At 36.4% G+C, this 20,049-nt stretch overlaps 1 protein-coding gene across 1 annotated transcript; it reads right to left on the reverse strand.

Moving 5' to 3' along the window:
- Positions 1-3,917: 3,917 nt before the first annotated feature.
- Positions 3,918-19,327, reverse strand: USP42 (ubiquitin specific peptidase 42). Its single transcript, XM_010288647.1, has 16 exons — positions 19,099-19,327; positions 18,135-18,335; positions 16,808-16,918; positions 16,542-16,644; positions 16,308-16,375; positions 15,884-15,954; positions 15,259-15,341; positions 12,946-13,057; positions 12,403-12,543; positions 12,093-12,193; positions 11,501-11,639; positions 10,119-10,853; positions 9,643-9,731; positions 7,484-8,986; positions 6,702-6,994; positions 3,918-3,966 (listed from the first exon to the last, which is right to left on the reverse strand). Exons 1-16 carry the CDS (start codon positions 19,325-19,327, stop codon positions 3,926-3,928), a joined length of 4,020 nt encoding a protein of 1,339 aa, XP_010286949.1. The 3' UTR covers positions 3,918-3,925.
- Positions 19,328-20,049: the final 722 nt, after the last annotated feature.

A 20,049-nucleotide genomic window follows, 5' to 3' on the forward strand; every position in this document is an offset into this window, starting at 1 on the left:
TTGTTCCTGTCTTACTAATTTGCCTTGTTTTGCATGGGGTGTCAGCCTGTGAAAGTTTTGCTTTATTGCATGTTTGCCAAAAAAGCCGAGGGGAAGAGAACAAAGTAAACTTTTCTACACCTTGGATTTTCCCCAGAATGTGTGGAATTGCAGTCTCTTTGGGTGAATGTTTAAATCTGGGTACTTTCAAGGGAGTAAAACACAACCACAGAAGGTCGAGTCCTTGAATAAGGATCAGTGTGGGGATATCTTTGCTTAATGGAACACAATTAAACTCTTTATAGAAACAAATTAAGTTGTATGTCCTAGACTGGCAAAGCAGCATGATTACAGAGCTACTAACATCGCTTGTCTTGAGTCTTCTGTTCTGCAACTTCAAGTTTTGTTTTCAAGCAATGCAAACATCAGTTTCAGCTTTGGACAAGTAGGCTCGTAATGCAAATAGTGATAAGCCAGAATCAGTGGTACTAATGAGTATAAAGGTGAAGAGCAGCAAATAAAGTATTTCTGGAGAAATGTGAGATTATAGAAGCGTTCATAAGCCATGAAGCACTTTTGTATCAACTCTTATCTTCTGAAATATCACCTTCAAGAAAATATATTTATTTAGCCAGGTGAGGGTGTCTGCCTATAAGCATGAAGGAAATGCCTTGAGAGTTCATTTGCTGTATGTAGTTTGATGTTCTTGTATCTGGCAGAAATAATTATTTAGAGTAACATGTAACTGAGGATTTTATAGCAGGAAAAATATTATTTCTTAGCATTAAAATGCAACACCTTAAACAGCTATTTGTGGTGCTCAATATATCTATTTAATTTACCAAAGCTAATGGAATAGCATTCTTGTGTGTGATAATCTTTGATTTCAAATGTTCTTTGTAACAGTATTAACAGGGAGTGAAACTGGCCCAAAATTTCCACCAGCCACGAGGCCAGTAAAACAAAGTGGCTGGTGAAAATTTTGGCCAAATCAGGTACTATCCATGAGGGTGAAGAAAAAATCTCTCAACCTTTCCCTTTTTTATTGGGCTTCAAGTCCAGGGGTGGCTACCAAGACTAGCTGCTCGGTGGCCTAAAGCAGTATCTGTTACGGTTTGGCCATGCTGAGGAAAAGTCCTCTGGGGACGACAGACTTCTCCCTTCCTGTTGCACTGAAACTCACGTAATTCTTCAGCTCTTTGGTTTTACCATTGCCCTTTACAGCTGCAGGGGCCGGCCAGAGCCGCTGCTGCTGCTGCCACGTGCATGGCTCCGCTCAGCGTCTACACCATTTGGCCGCTAACATCGGCCACGTTGCCAGTGCAGTCTAGGGAGAGAACTGTATATAATACTTAAGCTCAGCTGGACTGACTTAAATTTTACAATATTCTGACAAAGTAAGCTCTATGTCACTTAACATTTTGAACCGTTTTAAACTGGTACAAAACTGAACCTTTGTAAACTGAGCAGCATTTATAATGCTTCATATAGAAAGACAATACATATTTTTAAGATTTATTACATATCTATGTAGATATGCTTGCTGGAAAAGCTAGGTCTGTTGTAGACCAAACGCTACAAATTAAGACTTGTGGCTTACCAGTTTCATTTCTATATTTTCTTGGAAAATGTTTCTAGCTAGAGTTTAAATATAAAATGTAAATACTGTACAGATATGTATTGATATAAGTATTACTTGGTGTACACAAGTGACTTGCATGACAAATACTCTGTATCAATCATTGTTAAAAATACAATGTCCTGTGTAAATCCACTGCAATATTAATGTTTTCATTTATCATTAAGACCTGTTGCTTACATCTGGAGATTTTTCTCAAAAATAAAGCGTGAAACTATAGTACTGTATAGCTCCTCATTTACCAAGAATACATGGGCAGCAATTGCTGATTTTTTTTTTTATTTTAGAGCTTAAGGCTTAATTTTACAGCATGTGTTATAACTGCTCTTGTAAGTAAAAGGCCTCTTTTCCCTACCTTTAGACACACTAATTTAAATTATCAGGTTTAAATTTTCAGAGAGACACTTAGCTGCAGAATAAATTGTTTCAGTACAGTATGCTACAGTGAGGAGTGCTCACTCCATTAAGAGCTGGTTTCCCTTGAGAGCCACCCTAAATTAAGGAGGCATTTTGTCAGTTCCCTTCCATGAGTTTCAGACAAATGTAAGCGTACGTGTGTGTGGGGGGAATTGGATTTCTGCTCCTCAAGTAGATTAATTAGACCTCTGCCAATTAGAAATAGCGAACGCTGCTGCAGTTGCCCAGTCTGCTTCTCGATAGCTCTAATCTGAAGCTGTCACTAACTGCCCTCCCTCCATTTACCGCTTATTGGCTAGTTCAGGCAGTTGGTGCTTCTGGAGGTAAAGCGGTCAACATTTAAACTCCTTTTGTACATTTATGCCGGAGTTATTCATCGGACAAAAGACAAGACACCAAATCTTGGAGCCAAAGGACAAAAGAGGAAAAAAAAGCCAGATACAGGAAAGGTAGGTGGTTTCTTTGTCATGTTACTTTATGTAACTTCACATAACTGTTGCCATAGGAACATTATGCAGGGTACACTTATGGTTTGGCTTTATGGTGTTCTCCATGTACCAAAATATTACTTTAAGTATTTAGTAAAACATTAACCTTGCTCCTTTTTTTTTTTTTGTGTCACACACAGTAAAAAGCTACTGCTGAGCTTCCAACCTGTTGCCTGGTTTTGGAAGCTTTTAACTTCAAAGGAGAAAGCCTTCTGCATTCTTGTCTAGGCAGCTGAAGTCCCAAGTTACTTATCTTCTCTGGGTCACACCGACAGCATCTTCTCACCTACCACTGAAAGGAAGATCTGATATCTTGAGTATCAAACACACTCTGAAAGCTGTCAATTCACATGACATATTGCATGTTAAATAACTCAAGTAAAACTCAAGTAAAAATCCATTTTAACTTTGCTGTATTTATATACTATATAAATTTTACATGCTATATATTTACAGTGGGGCAAGTGCTTTTTTATCTTTAAAAAAACAAAGATCAAACTTTAGACATCTCTGAACAACACAGCTTGTATAAACCAGACAGATTATTCAGATGAACTGTATTTAATACAGGTTCCCCACTCATCTCCTGATGCAGGACCAGTGAATAATAAGTGCATCACAGTTTGATAGCATTTAATAATAAAAATAAAAATCACAGTATGAATTTGTCTGTAACTAGACACTTTAGAGAGACAAAACAGACAACTGAGACTTAAGACAAGTGACAGTATATTAAGAAAATGTAATAAAAACATATGGAAGAGTATACAAATAGTCTTGAGAGATACATTCAGAACTGCATATTCGTTGTTTCACAATGTTGAAAACCAGAAGATTTTCTTCAGATCTTGAATATAACTCAGATGTGAAGTAAATTAGTTTCTAGTGTCAGACATCACAGAAAAGAGATGCAGCTCTTGCAAAACTCTGGTTATTTGAGAGCTTGTGAAATTTTAAATAAGTCTTTAAATTAAATATACAGACTGTCAGTTGCAATTTTTATAATTCCTGGTCGCTCTTGCACCAGATGTCTAACTTGGAGTAACATTACATGAATAACATAAAGTCAACCTGAGTCTGTAATTAAGCAGCATTTGAGATGGTCTATTCCAGGGCATTATCTCACATCAGTGAGATACTTATGTGGTAATTTACAATGTTCAGCAGTTGTAAAAAGTTTCCACCCTTTTGGATTAGAAGTATATTTTAAAAAAGAAAGTCTCAAGTTAAAAACTAAAAAAAAGTTCTTTCATGATAAAATTCTGTACAGAAATGTTAAGCACCACTTATGACTGGATTTTGTCTTGATGGTAATTGTTTTGATAATAAATTTTAAGTTTTGATGGTCAATGTTGGTAATGTCAGGTCTGATGGTAAAAAGTTGTTGGTTTTGATGGTAGGTTTAGTTTGAGTACTGAAGGCTTCCATCAGTAAGCTCCGCATCTGAAAGACAAAAGGAAGCAATGTCACTCCCTGGCATGACATTCAACAAAGTATGTCTCAGTGGTTTGATTTCTGAAAGAGAAGCCTCAAACCCGCACACTACTACACTTGCTCTGGGACCACAGGATCCAACTGCCTCAAGGAGGTGGCTTCCTCACATTTAAACTGCATTTGAGTTCCATGCTAAGATGGTTGAACTGTACAGAGTATTATGACAAAGCTACCTGCTTTAATAGCAAACGGTAGACCTTAGGTAAATTAAATTTAGTTGAAGTTTTGCCCTAGACAGTATCCTTGTTTTACTAACAAGCTTGTGGTCAAGCTGACACAATCTTCAGAAACTTGCTGGAGAACACAGGTAGGAATGTAGGAAAGTAACTGCTCTAAAGCTGCTGCTTCTCCCATCCTATCTTGATTTTTCTTAAATTACAAGTTATCACTAGCAATTTTCATCCTTATTAATTTATTCAGAGTAACATGAGTCCTGGTGAAAAGGCACAACCTAACAATTCCTTCTCAGTTGCTAGTCTGGCCCTATCTTGAGAGGCTCAATATTCTCTAAGAACACACTGCCAAAGGGGCCTTTTTTGAGATTAGATTCCATCACTCAGAAAATCCTACCTGAGACCCATTTTTAAAAGAAAGATTGACCTTCCATAAGATGAAGCTAATTAACATCCATGCACTTGATGAAATACTAAAATTCTCAAGACTTAAAAAAATTGTTTTTCACAGCCCTTGTGTTGCCAGTAGTGTAACAAAGTGGAGTAGTGTTGTCGTATTTATCAACAAACGCAGTAATCTTAATGCCCCTGACTTGTGTAATGAGATGCAAGACCTTTACTTTCTTACTACACTTTTATGTGGTTTAGAAAAAACACCCACGAGTTTGCCATCTGCTGGCCAGAGAATTCACTAAAGCCAAAGGAGTATTAGAGCAGATGCGTTTTGTTCTGTTTGGTTCCCGATTTGTCGGCTGTTACGGAGACACTTTTACTGCAGTAAAGAGTATTTTGACATTAGTATCATTAAAAAGTCTATTTTTACAACATTTAGAAGCATGTTTAAAGCATTTAAAAGACCTTACTTCAGTCATCCTCAAAGTTTCCTTGTTAAGGAGATAAATACCATATTAAATTTTACAAGAAGAGTGTGTGAGCAATCAGCTTTCCCCCCACACTATATTTTCAGAATAAAATTTTTGGTTGTCTATGTCCTAAAATACAATCACTGTTTTTCCACAAATGCACTTCTTTGCCTTAAGCAAACTATTCAGTGCAAAAATCTACTGACTGTGGCAATTTACCTCAATGTGGAAACCACAAATTTTTGAGAATTAAAAATCTCTTCCAAGATTAAACATCTCCAAATTGTGAAATGTATTCAGCTGTATTACAAGTAGTTGAATTCTTTTGTTTTTTATGCCAGAATGACATTTTCAACACTGGCCTTTTAATGAACAGGATTGTCACTGACTACTAACCCAATTCTTAAATTGTGGGTAGGTATAAAATGTAGAAAATTTAAAAACAAAACTTGCTTTTGGATACCAAGCTGTCTTCTTAACAGATTACTTCAGTTATCTGTAAGAATAAAATATATGGTTGGGGGTGTGTTTGTTTAGTAAAATATCCGAGTAACCGGGACTGGCTTTATGTCAGACAGCGGGCATTTAAGAAAGTTTTATAACACACACTCCTGTTCAGAAAAATTTCACGGGAAATGTTGTCAAATTTAATTTTGACTTTATTACAGTGTGCAATCTTCCTCATTGCATAATTCTAGAGCTAAATAATTTAAACTGTATTATCTACTGAGAGCCCAAGTCGGGCCTATGACAAGCAACAGCAGAGAGGTCGGTGTAAATTCAATCAGACACTCAAGTTTGTATTTAGGGGTTGGGTTTGGGTTTTGTGTTTGGGTTTTTTGGGGGTTTTTTTGTGGTTTTGTTTGTTTGTTTGTTTTAGAAGCACCAAACTGACTTTTCTTAATATTCATAATTGGGAAAGAGCTGTTTCATCCGCCCACTTCTCTGTATTTTTAAGCCTATACTAACAGCAAAAAAACCCCACAAGTAAATAAGTCAATAGCAGAAATTTAACATCCTCTCCAGGTGTTAAACTCTGGAGGGTTAACAACTGTGAATTCAGTGTGCTTAAGAGAAGGCAGATACATCTTAAACAGCAACATTTCAGTATTATCACCAACTTATGTTACTCTGAGTAAGCAGTCAGCATTGTTTCTATGTTACAAAATAGCTGAACATAGTATTTTATTTAAATCGATTACTCTGGCAGTCTTTTCTAGGAAGAGTGTTTCACTACAATATTACTAGCCTGGAAGTCTCATCTTCCATCTCAACTACTGAACCTCCTGTCTACCAACTAGATTCTTTTGTCAAGATATAGCTGCCCAAGGGTTTTTTCCCTAGTTAGTTGGACTGAATTTACTACGGCAACTTGCATCTCTCCCACTTGTTCACCACTTAGCCATCAGATCAAGTTAAAATTACTTGCCCTTCAACCCCTTCAGTTTTACTTCAGACTTTCTTTCCTAGCAGTCATTTAAAAATGGAAAAAAAAAAAAGCCGATCAGCTTTTTTTATATTAATGCAGACTGTTTGGAAACCATGCTATAAAGCAGCAATTTTATCACACAAGCATTTAAAGATTGTTTCACATAATAGCGTCTATGTGAATAAAAAGGAGTCCTGCAAACATCCTGTGGCCCCTTACCTTTCACATACTCATTGGATGTGAGGGAGCTGTATTTCTTGCTTTCACCCGCACTGGAAGGCTTCCCTTCCTTGTAGGGTTCTTTACTGCCCTGGTTTCTGTATTGCTCACATAAATAGCCGCCTGGAGGACAGGATTCTTCCTTCTTCTCCCGTGTTTTCTTCTGGAAATGAGGATCTAAATATTCCAAGAAGTCTTTCAGTTTCCTGATGTGTTTCTTCTTTTTCTTCTTTTTCTTATGTTTGCGATTGTCATTGTCAAAGCGGAGCACAGAGAAATCCAAATCATAAAGTCTGAAGGAAACATGCAAGTTAAAAATAGAAAAACAGATGTGGCACTTGATGCATATATGAAACGTTATTTATTTTACCACAGGTGATGACTTGCAGCGTGTCAGCTATTTTGTGGTAACTTCTGCACATCTAACTTACTTTAGATGCAGCAAACTTAAGCCCTCAGATTGAAGGACAATAGGTCCTGGTTTGTACACAAATCATTAACAGTGGCTAGTTGTGGAATATGTGGAATTAAAAAAAAAAAATTGTTGTAACCTAATCAGGAACGGTGTACAGATGTGATTCTAACTACGTGGTCCAGATCTAGTTTTCTAACACAATTCCGCAATATCTTTCCTATCTTCGCTTGACCAACCTAGTGACATGATCCCCAGCCAGATTATGCTATATAAGTAACTTAGAAACAATGAAAAAAAGGCAGACATGAGAAACACCCAGAAAAGAATTAGGAAAAAAATTGCTGATTATGCTGGAATCCTTGCTTACTTGTAATCCTTCTCTCGATGTTTATCTTTGGACTTCTTTTTCTTCTTGACCTTCTTGTATTTTTTCATTCTTTGGTCACCTATCTTTCGACATTTCTTTTCTATTTCGCTTCCGCTTCCAATTCCTTCTGTGTGGGTGTATTTTCTTTTACCATTTCTTATTTTTTCATTTTCCCAGGAAGAGTCCTCGAAATTGGAATGAGCTGACACAGGTGGAAGCGCATGCCTTTCACGAGGATATTTTTCAGATTGCTGCTGAGGTACTGAACAATGATGCAAGTTTGCTCTGTGGCTGCTAAAGTGATGTACATCGTCTTCTCTAGAGGGTGCATTGTGAGGCCATCTGCTTTTGCAATGATAATCCTTATGTGATCTGTTGTTGTAAGCTTGACTCGATTTGTCAAAGTCTTTATCACAATGAGAGGACTTTCTCTCTCTACCATCTCTTGTTCCGTAAGAGGAATAATAATCATTGTAGTATCTGCATTTTTCCCATCGCCGTGGTTCATCTTGATAGTATCTTTCTCTGCTCCAAGTTCTCTCTCCTTTGGAATGATAATACCTATTCCTGTCTTGTTCTGTTCTTTCTCTGCTTCGGGATCTGTAGCGAGAATATTTTCCTGAGCTTTTGCCATTATTTGGACTGTTTCTTTCATTATGGGAAGATCTGTACCTGCTTTCATTGCAATATTCCTGTTTATGACGATTTTGCTTATTTGTTTCCACACTGCGAGAGCACCTCCTCTTGTGGGAATGATCATCTGTTTTGCTTCTGGTTTGCTTTTCCTTCTCCCTCTCCTCAGTGTCTGAGTTCTCTCTCTTCTTTCGGTAGTGCTCTTTGTCAGTTTTTTTAGTCTCGTGTATTTTTTTCTTATATTTTTTCCTATGTTTATCATCCTCACATTTTTTATTACTCAATCCCTCGTTTTCTCTAGAAAATTGGCTCTCCAAAACTTTATCCAGCTTCGTGATAGAAGAGTCATTAACAGGTGGTACCTCTACATAGTTATTAGAAATGTCCTTTGTATCTTGGCATTTATCTGTAATATCTAGCGATGCAAGTTTTTTAGAACTACATTCAATGTCAGACTTTATAGAGGAAGCTTGCCCTAATTTCTCTTCGCTCTCAGGAGACCCTTTGATGTACAAAGGATTTTCTTTTGAAATGAGTTCAGGTTCTTTTGATCTTCTTGGTTTGTCTTTGTCTCTACTATCTTCAGACTCGCACTGCCCAAGGAATTCGTCTTCAGTGTCCATGGATTTTTTCCTGACCTTGTGCTGACCATTGATATTGGGATGTGCATTATCAGCTTTTGTTATAATACTTTCAGCAACTTCTTCTTTGGTAGAAATGGTTTCAGAACCTGATTGAGTATAAAGATTCTCAACCTCACAGCTAAAGTTGGAAGGAACCTTCCTGGATTCTTCATAGGCAAACAGTGCTTCCATCACTACATTTTCCATAAGAGCATCATTCTCAGAAGATTTCTGAGGTCCAGGGACACTGCACAAAATAAAAACATGTTTTTTTACTTGAAAAAGTCTGTTTAAAAGATGAGTGTTAGGAGTAAAATCCCTTTAAATAAATAAATTGGTGGCTGCTGGAAAACTCTAAACAGCATTCCCTTCAGAAACCTATTCTTACGCCTTCCTCAGCTCCCAGAGAAGGTGTGTTTTCCCCTCTTGATTCTGCAAGTATTGCATTAAAAAAACCCCCCACATTCAGCACAACTGTCTCCCTCCCCTTGCTGCTCTGAATCAGATCAATAGCCAGAACAGCTAAATTTGCTCTCCCCCAACTAGAAAAAAGGAAACACATGGATTTCCCGCTCTCTCACAAATTGGAGAGCAGATGGTGGGAACTTACATTCACCCACCCTAGGATGGGAAAAAAAGAGAAACAGGAATAGGAAAAGTATTCCAGACCATGGGAAAAAATGGAAAAACATTCTGTGAAGAAACAAAAGTTTTCCAAAAGGCAGCTGCCTGTATTTAATATCAGAATAATATATGCTCAGTGCTGATGTTTGCAAGACTATATGTACAGTGTTGAATTCTCTGTAGTGATTTAAATCTTTCTATTAAATAGTATTAGTAGACAGGTAAAACAATGATAAACTTGTATGACATCTTATTTTAATCAGAGTGTATTCCTTTTACCTTATTTCCTCTGACAAGCTGTTTAACTGGCTGTATGTGAGAGATTCTAAGATGATTTCTTGAGGAACCGGCGACATAGCTATAGGCATCTACAATTAAAATTTAGAAGTTAACAGAGAAAAAATACTATCTTTAGTAGAAAACTACCATTTGCAAAATTTCTACATTAGATGTTAAACAAGATCACTTTGAGTTACATGCGCTATACCCATTTTACATATCACCCTACTGACACCCCCCAAATATATTTATGAAACTTATGAACTGTTATCTCAGATGAACTTCTCTTAAGTTGACATGTTCTCATATGTCAGCTCAGCTCTGCAAATTCTAATGGGATAAAAGCACAAAGTGTTACGATGAAATTTGCGCCATGTGTTTTCTCGGTATTTCACATGAGTTAGGAACACTTTAATGCTCCTGAATATTGAATACATCATAGGTGAGAAATTCTAGACAGAACAAACACAACTCACTGTTTCAAGCAATCCATTTGTTTTAGAAAAGAAAATCTCAGAAGGTTTAACAGGTTGGACTTGGCAAGTGGAATCATCAAGTTTCAGTCCATTTTCTTTAGATTCATTATCTAAACTAATAGCACCATTTAGTGAATCATTTTTTGGCAGCTCGTGTTGGGATCTTTCTTCTTCAGCATTCTGACAGGAAGAATGGGAGTTCTGCAATGTACGGACCACCTTTCCAATCAAAATTCCATTAGAAGTTATTATGTTGCAATTCCTTTTAAACAAGCCCTTCGACTCCTCAGATTTTCCTGAAGATTCTGCACCGTAAGGGACTGCGTTATCAGAGCCGAGTCTGGGATTTCCATTCACTGCTGGCTCAACAAAAATTTCATCAGGAACTTCCTGTTTGGAAACGGTAGTAGCAACTGACATTGTAGACGCATTTGAGGTAGACTCTGCTGCAGAAGAATTTGTAATTGTGGATGAAGGAACAGGCTTGCTTAGATCCTCATCCTCCGCAGCACTGCTAAGACAGTCAAGTTGCGACACAGTCTGACATGCAGGCAATTTGTTATGAATACTGATAGTGATCTTCTGGTTTTTTGATGGATCGGTAATTGAAGGCCTGGTAATTGCCCAATTTTGAACACAAGCTGTTGGTGGAGCTGAAGACGGCCTTTTTACGGTCACACCAACGGTATTTGCATCCTCTTTTAGGGGTCCATTTCCATTTAAACGACTTGAATTCTGTATTTAAAAAGAAGAGATTGCAAGATGGCCATAGTGAAATTCTCCTACTAAATATTTCTACAAATGCCTCAACATCTAAGAAGAAAAAACACCCCCCTTCAAATATAAATAGAAGTCCAACAAGTGTGTTTAATTCCTGCTTTTGGCTTACTGCATGTTGGTATTAAATCAGCATTGTTTTTGAAACCCACCCAAACAACATTGACTAAAGCTATTCCCAAATATATTTATTTTCCCCTTTAACCATTCCCTGAAAACACTGGGATAATTGTTCCGGTACTCAGGAACAAGACAATTTGTTTTCACTGTCTCAACTGAAGTTGGGAAAAAATCTTTACCTTTTTGTTTAATTATTGTTATCATTTAAGCATTAATGGACTACTTAAGTTGTCTCAAGAGCATAGTTCTCAGTGCTTTAGAAAGCTGAGTTGGAAGTATAAAGTAATGAAGTAGCACGGCTGCACAATTTAGGATTAGCCACTGTTTAAATAGTTCTGGCTATAGCATGAGGGCTGTGAAGAAAGCTGCAGTGTGGGAAGGAAAATAAAACTCAGATGCTAAAAGACAACAGCAAAAAAAATACCACACCAAGACCAAAAACCACTATCAATTTGGTGCCATTATCTCCCCCCCTGCCAAATTACCTTAATCATATGAGGAGGAAGTCGTGGTCCCATAAATCCAGCCTGCTTACTATTAGCTCCCCGCTGACCAAGGAATGAACGGGGGTAAGACGGTGCTGGTAAGTAAAAAGCACGTTCTCCAAGTGTCAAATCATAGCGCCTTGGGAAAAGAGGTTAGTTTAGAGTTTTTCTTTCAGCTTATTTTTGGATTAAACCCCATCCTATAATTTTATAGGGACGGTTTATATGACACAGAAGACATACACAAGACTTAACCAAGACAACAAACTGAAAATTAGATAATAGTCTTCCTACAAAGACTATCCTTTTCAGAGCAATAACTCATCTTTACACCATCTATGGCCTTAATTTCTCCTCTCTTCTAAATTAGCCAGCTACAGAGAGCAGAGATATAGCAATGTAGACAAGCGCAGCAGTTTAAAGCCAACCAATGAAAGATAATAAATGACACGGGGAATTTCAGGTTAGACAGAACTGAATTATACGAACAGTAATCTTTTCCTACGACAGAAAGAAAAACACTTGAAAAGAAGAAAAATACCAGTAACAGGAAAGTAAATATATTCTGAATACATTTAGTATTTGTTATTACCTGATATAAAAAAGTACATAAGCTTGCTGATTGAGAACTGTTTTGATATCAGAAAGGTCTACTGAGGCATCATTCATTCGATACCAAAGTCCATTACCGGCCTGCAAATAAAGACAGTGATATCTTTAGACGAATTCCATGTTTTCCAAATGACACCAGAGATAGAACACTACAGAACAAAACATACCAAAACAAAATCAAACAAAACATATAATGCAACCTTTTCTCCTAAAAACAGCGGTTACCAGTAACATTTTAATTTCTTTGGCAGCACAGATTTTACTCTGTTAGAAATCAAGCTGATATCTACCTTTATGAAGCAGAGATAGTGTCCTGCGTTACAGTTGAAACCACTATGTACAAGAACTGCATATAAAGCATAGATGAGTGGTTCTCCAATTGATTGGGACATATAGGCTCGAAGATCCAAATATTCAGGATATTTTACATCCTAAACACAGACCAAGAAGATTCAAAAATTATCCTGAAATACTTCATGGAACAGCCCAAGAAAAACACTTCTAAAAACATAGACTAGGATTATATGACTATATTTTTTGATTGATTTAAACACATCTATTCTCATAAACAATGTTTAATAATTTAAGTTGCAGAGAACTGTTTTCTACAGAATTAGCTCTTTAAGAGTAAGACATATTCTTATGGTCAGACAGGAATTTTATTTTATTAAAAAAGAAAGAAGAAGCCATAGTTGTTATACCGACTTTTCTTAGATTATAGTTATTAGTCTATAGTTATTGCCTGCAAACATTAACAACTTTTAAAGGAGTATTCATCTTTGGAAAATCTCCCATTCCAAGGGGATGAAGTTGCACTACAGCTATAAATATACCTTGTTGATCTTTCCACCTGTAAAGTTCGCAAATCTTTTCAGAGATATTGTGAGAACGTTGGAAGAACGATGTATCGTATACCTCTTTGACGCAGGAACCATCTTTTTACACCTTAAAAAGAAGCACAGACATACGTTTAACAGCATATTCTTTTCCCCCCTCAAAGTCAAACAAGTTTTCATCTCTCACACATGCTTATGCTATTTGAATGATATTTACTTGCATAATACGTTTTTTCTTTTCATAAATCCATACACTGCATTTCAGGTTTGTTAATAGAGAGAAGATAGCAGGATATAAGAGGACAGCTCTACAGAACAAAGAATAAAGGATTTAGAACATTATCTTTTCATAGCCAAGCAAATGTCTGAACATGTATCTTTGTAATGCCAAAAAGGCAAGGCTTCCCAACAGCTCAGCGCAAAGCAGGACCAGGAATCTCTCACTAGAGCACATCACCAGAATGTAAGAGGAGGTAATTTCTCCTTATACCAAAGTGGCTATTTTGAAGCCGTCCTGGATACATTCTTTCAGCTTTCTGCTGGAATGCAAGTATTAGAAGTGGAACAAGAGAGTCTCGGTCCTCAGGACTAGAAACTGCAAATAATTTCCAAAAGTGATCACATATCAACGTAAAAAATACACTGTAAGGAAATAGTCATTCTGCAGGAGGGAGACATTGGACAGTCTTCCTGTACTGAGGTTGCCTGGAAAGACACTGAAACCATCTGCAGTCCTTCAAAACAAAATTCCTAATTGTAAGTTTGTTGCATTGTGCACTCAAAGGTAGTATGTACGGAGTTAAGCCCTGAAATTCAACCACTAGCACAGAGAAAGACCGCAACCTGTCAGTTTACATCATCAAGAAAAAGACTGTTGATACTTAAAAAATAGAAAGAACTAAATAGTCTCTTTTCAAATTCTGATGTCAAAATACAAGGCAGAGAATTCCAAACGGATAGAGAATGCCTATGAACAAAAGAGAACCACCCAGAATAAGCAAAAAAAAAAAAAAAAAAAAAAATCAGTGTTTTATAAAATTCTGTGAAACTTGTAATTAGGTACAAAGTTCTGAGGCAGTAACCTTTATTAGAAAAATTCATGATAGAAAAGAGAAGGAAAATGTTTATTAGGGAAAACGTAATAGAATGGATTACCAGCAATGGAAAAGATACTGTATATATGCTAAAGCTTTCCTTTTAAACTCACAGAAAGACTGAAACTTCAGGGTTTATATGTGTGACTAAACTGATTGCACCCCACATTAATGAAGGGTCACGCAATTCAGATGTGAGGTGCTTCTCACAGTTATCTTACTCTTCCTCAGCCGTAACCTGTAAACTATGACAATTCTTCATACGTTACATGTTGCTTGCGAGGATCCACAGACAAAATTGAGCCCAGTATTAAACTGCTGTAACAGCCTATTGGATGCTCTTTTTTCAACATCTGCATGCAAATGTACTAATCAACTTATAGTTTTCCAACAACAAAAAGGAAGTATTGCATTTTTTATTTAGAAGGATCAGACAGGAAAGTTACAGAATTGAGCTTGGCAGCCTTTGCTTTTCTGAGTTTATGTTTGAATAACATCTTGTTTTGCCAATGTATCTTATGCACATGTTCAGTGTTCTTACATATGTAGAAATGTTTTACATATTGGTCAGCATATAGGACATCTTAACTCCATATGCGTTCACTAAGAATAGGTTAGGTTTAGGGTGGCTCATTTTGGACAACAATAGTCCACAGGTTTTACAATTCAAGAGCTGTGAAAGACATTGTTCAATAAGCCATCAGAGGTTGCTAATGTTAATTATCATTGAGTCTGTTCACATTCACTGAGATCCAATCTCACTTTGTTTCACAGTGAACACTAGGAAGCTGAGTTGCCTCCCACCCCAAATCATTGTCCATAGCTTCATACTTCAGCTCACCACTACTCATCAGACATACCTTTTCACTTCTGGCCATGTGAATATTTCAGTGTGCAACTGCACACTTACAAAGGCTGACAAGCCCCGGTGTAGACAATACCAGGAATAAAAGTCCTAATTTGCTAATGGCCGCAATTCTTATAATATATTTCCAAATATGCAAACAGAAACACAAAAATTACTCTCTTAGAAACAAATGTATAATTTTCTAAGCTTTGAACGATTTCAGTGTATTAGCTGTATAAACAAAACTACATGAAAGAACAGAGAGCTGTGTCTCATTTCTAAACGAAGTCAAAAGATAACCTATGCTCTAAGGCATGCAATACATTAAACGTGTATCTTTTATTAAGACGTAATTAGTAATAATCTTACTTGCTACACTTATAGCTATTTTCACCATCCAGTTGTTCCGGTTTCACAAATTGTTCTAGAGCTCTGGTGACAGATGTAACTGCCTGGATGAGTAAGAAAGTAGAGCACTAAGTCACGGGAAATGCAAAGTTTCAAACACTTACTAGTAGTTTACAAGAGAACCTTGCTAGTTCATACTTTAGTGACCTACTGTGAACCAGAAAACACTGTGAAGGAGGCAGAAACAGAGTACACTGAGCATTTACCTCATTTGAAAATGATTCTACTTTGAAATAAATTTTGCAATACCACAGACAGCATCTGTGGAATACTTTGGCATCAATAATGAGAACAATCAAACCCATCGGTCTACAATAGATGTATATTGAAGTAGAATAATCAAGAAGTATGATAGTATCATTGTTTGTGTAGATACAATTATTAATATAATTATTTTCCCATCTTAAATTCAATGCAAACATGGAGACCATTTACATGGCTTTCACAGAAGTACAAAGTCCAGTCCACTCCCGTCCACCACAAGCTCTTTTGTTTTAACAGTATGTATTTTTAAGTAAAATTAGTTTATTTTAGAAAGCTCTACAAGTCTTCACACATCTTGACTCATATTTACAAAACATCTTACCTTTATATCCAAAGTAATATCGAGGAATGGTTCATACGTATCCGAAACAGCTTTGCAGTTCAAGCACTTTACTGGAATCAAAATACAAATGCTTAACAATATGTGAAGGAGACTAGCTGCAAATTTAAATTATTAATACATATTACTTTAGTCAAACTACAAACTCTCTTACTACAGACAAGTCAACCATCAAATCCAGAGCTCTCCAGTTTAGACAGAAGGATGCTGTGGGGGACTGTCAAAGGCCTTACAGAACTCCAGATAGACGGGGCTCTGAGCAACCTGATCTAGTTGAAGATGTCCCTGCTCATTGCAGAGGGGTTACACTAGATGTCCTTTAAGGTCCCTTCCACCCCAAAGATTTTATGATTTTATGAAAAAGACACAGGACAGTCTGAAGGACAGTAAGATTTTAAAAAAGTACCTCGGGATCTTAGATATCCTCCAAATATTTGATAAATAAGTGTGGTGGCTTGAGAAGATCTGTCCAATCTGGAAATAAATTATAATCAGACCTCAGAAGACTTAAGGCACAGAGCTAACTCTTCAAAAAGTTTTTCTTTTTACGAAAACCAAGGACATAGATTTAAATTATGATAGTAAATAAAGGAGTAAGAGGGGCTAGAGAACATTTAAAAGTTGATTTGTTTATGCTTACTTGGTGCTTCCATTTAAGCAAGCTTTCTGCAAAGCATCAACAGTGAAGCATAAGAATTCATGTGCATCCTCTTGACTGCCAAAATGGAAATGTTTTCCTATTCCTAATAAATAAGAGGGTTATTACATTTATCTCATAGAAAATGAAAGAAAACTCATATTTCTAAAGTTTCTCTTCTATAAAGTATCAAAATCCTTTATATGTATCAAAGAATTCTTTGAAAAATTAAAAAACATTAAAAAATAAAACGGTCTGAAATTACTTACTTTTAAGGCCATTGATAACAGATGTAGGTTTGATGGCATTATTAGAGCAACACAGGACCTGGTTAATGTGAGTTTCCATTGTGCACATCATACAAAAGCCTTCTTCATGACCTGAAGAGTAAAAGAAGAAAGCATCCCAGTCTAGTCAAATACACATTGCTACAAAAAACAACTAAAAAAACCCCAAAACCCCCAAAACTTTAAGTTATAGGTATAATATCCACTCTCCATGCTACATTCTATTCTCCGAAGGTGTCAATATCCCAACAGTTTTGTGACATTTTATTACGCAAAACTGTATAGAATAAAATGTTGATTAAGTATGTATTAAAGCGCATTTTCTCATGAGAAATCTAAGTAACTACTGCAATGTCATTTTTTTTGCAGGCTGACAGGAACGTGAGGTCTGTACAGACTGAAAATATATGAGGAAGCAATATTGACATTGATGAAACAGCACTAAGAGAGAATGTGTGTTATTTTCAGCACACTGCTGTTAGGTGAGCTACATGACACAGAGCTAAGAATCCTCTGGGAGAAAGGAAAGATTAAAGGAATGTATGTATTAGTATTTCTGCCCTCCTTTTTTCAACAGAATTCTTAACTGAAATCATTTTCATGTATGGTAAGAAAACACAGTTAAACTTCTAGGAATAAATACTAAGATACCAGACTAGAAAGCATACAGGTGCCTTTGTAAAAATACATATATATGGATACAAAAAGAGGCTCCTACGCTTAAGAGAACACCAATTCAAGGGTTTAAAAAACAGAAAATTTTATTTAGAATAAAATCAGTCTGAATTTTATTACAATCCCACACAAATTTCTATTTGAGATAATAAGAGATTAGCTCATAGTGCTTTCTAGGGTGGTGTTGTTTTTTTTTTTAATGGGTCAACAGTGAACATACCATTTATCACAGTATTAGTGCATTACAGTGTCTAGGCTGCAAAGACTAAGAATCTACAACGGCAACATCCTAAATTTTATCACCTTTCTACCAGCAGGAAACCCAAATGCCAAATGTTCATCAAATGCCTCACTTTACAATTCACTTCATTGTTCTCATGAAGCGAGAAATGATCTTTTTTTGAAGTTTTAGCATGGTGCATTAAATGAACAAATGAACTTTACGTGTTATTCTGAGCCTCCTGTTAATATGATCATAGAATCATTTAGGTTGGAAAAGACCTTTAAGATCATATTCAAAGCCAGCTTCTAGAGATAAAATAGGACAGATAAGAGTTTTCTTCACGGAATCACTGCTGTTCTTTCACCTTCAGAGCTGTCCAACAGATTTATAATAATGTTCAAAAGTACTCACATGACTGGGTGTGTTCAAGAGAAAGCATGTAATTGGCGAGAGGAGGTGTGTAGGTCAAACACTGAAGAGTAGAATTAAGGAAACATGTGTTGCCGAGATTCTGCAGTCCAACTCCAACACTTTGTGTTTGTTGCCAATCCATACATATTTTCTCAGGTGGAAAAAGAATCCTTTGTGGCGGGGCAATTCCATCATTAACAACTGCAAGAAAATTGTTTTGTTTTAAAAACAGTATGTAAAAAGTAGCATTCTGCAGGAGCACACAGAAGAACCAGCTATACTCCAAAACTCAAAACCATATGACGCACAGCTTTAACACTGCCACTCGAATTTGCTGGTCAACACACTGTTTTGGACAATAGTTTATTCATCTGTTTTAATTCTTCTAATGCAAGACAAACTCCCACTCTAATTTCAGTAACTTTTGCCAGGTTTCTTCCCATTCTATAGTTTTTAATCTGATTATTAATTTAATTATTGTTTTTTTCCTTACCGCAACCTAAACCACAAACTTACACTTGTAATTATATGGTAATAAATACAAGAACTAAGAAAAAAACCCACCTAGCACAGAAGGTAACACTATAGATATCAGATCTCTTCCTGAACAGTGTTATCATTCAAAGACTTGTGAATAATAGAGGCCATGAATAGCAATGGTAAAAAATACTTTTCTCTGCATAACACAAGAGACCTGGATAAGTCTGTGTATTATAAAAAGCTGCCCATAATTAATTGTAAATAGGTCAAAACTAAGTTACAAATAGACTGCAAATAGCTAAAACTAAGTTTTGCAATGGCAGTCACTTTGGTTGCCTTAAGGGATTCACAAAATTGAAGTCTACTACTGAAATCTTTATTCGTCGTAGGCCTTTTTTTATAGCAGTGCAACAAGTAAGAACTGCATTTTCTACTTTTGGTTTTGTTTTAAGAAAAAGGGGGGAATGACAAAAGACACACTTACCTAGATCTCTTTGGGCAAAAGGCTTAGATTTTTGAGATGATCTACAATAAATAGCACCTCCAGGTCCTTTTTCCACAGAGACTTTGTTTGGATCTTCTGCAGGTGGTACCCGGCCCAAATTTGCGGTGCGTGATGTCATTTTTTTAGTACGGGGTTTCTTAGATTTGTCAGACCGCCTTGATGACGATTTTTTAGATTTTGAAGATTTTGGCTTGTTAACTATGGTCATTGTTCATATCTGTAACAGAGGCAAAAGTTCTGGTTGGCAGAAGAAAGTCAAGAAGCATTCCAGAAAGAAAAGAAGTCCTGTCACTTAGTCTCAAAGAAATAACTTGAAGAACTAAATAGGTGATTTAAAAACAAACAAATAAACCAACCAACCCCAAACCAAAAAACAAACACAACCCAAAACTACACACAGAAAGCAGAACTTTCCATCAAAACTGTATCAATATTACTTTCAATTTCTGCAGAGCTGGTGACTAGTTATATTTCTTACACTTTCACAGGATTTTAATCCATTACAGTTTTGAAGTTTTTTATTTTAATTTTTTTTTTAAAGGAGCTGTGAGCAGTGGAACATTCAAGTGCTGGCCTATTGAGATCCAGGAGGAGGTATGTGGCCCATCTTTTCACTCCTGGGAACCATACACCTCTTAGGCACAGAGGATGGGATGTAGCTCTGAAAAATCTTGGGAAAGGACAGCAAGAAAGCACTTGTAAATTTATTTCCACTTGGGTTTCTTCTGCCCCTCCAAGAAATATTTGTTTGGATACAATTTTGGCAGCAGTACTCGTGGTATTTTGCACCTATCATGTTTATAACTTGTTTACAACTCTTACCCTCAACCGAGACGTTGAACCAAAAAGCATCTTTTTCAGTTCTACTTATGTAAAGTTGTACATTTTTCCCCTGGCAAAACAACAGAGGAATGTAAGCTATAAAAAAAG

The sequence above is a fragment of the Phaethon lepturus genome, unplaced genomic scaffold, assembly GCF_000687285.1.
Source record: "Phaethon lepturus isolate BGI_N335 unplaced genomic scaffold, ASM68728v1 scaffold17486, whole genome shotgun sequence".
Taxonomy (NCBI): domain Eukaryota; kingdom Metazoa; phylum Chordata; class Aves; order Phaethontiformes; family Phaethontidae; genus Phaethon; species Phaethon lepturus.

Coding starts and splice junctions, on each gene's coding strand:
- USP42 (XM_010288647.1), bottom strand. CDS start 19,327: ATGACCATAGTTAACAAGCCAAAATCTTCAAAATCTAAAAAATCGTCA. Junction 13,058..15,258: donor AATAGCTATAAGTGTAGCAA/GTAAGATTATTA, acceptor CTTCTTTTTAAG/GTGTAAAAAGATGGTTCCTG. Junction 3,967..6,701: donor ATCCAATGAGTATGTGAAAG/GTAAGGGGCCAC, acceptor TTTGTCTTTCAG/ATGCGGAGCTTACTGATGGA.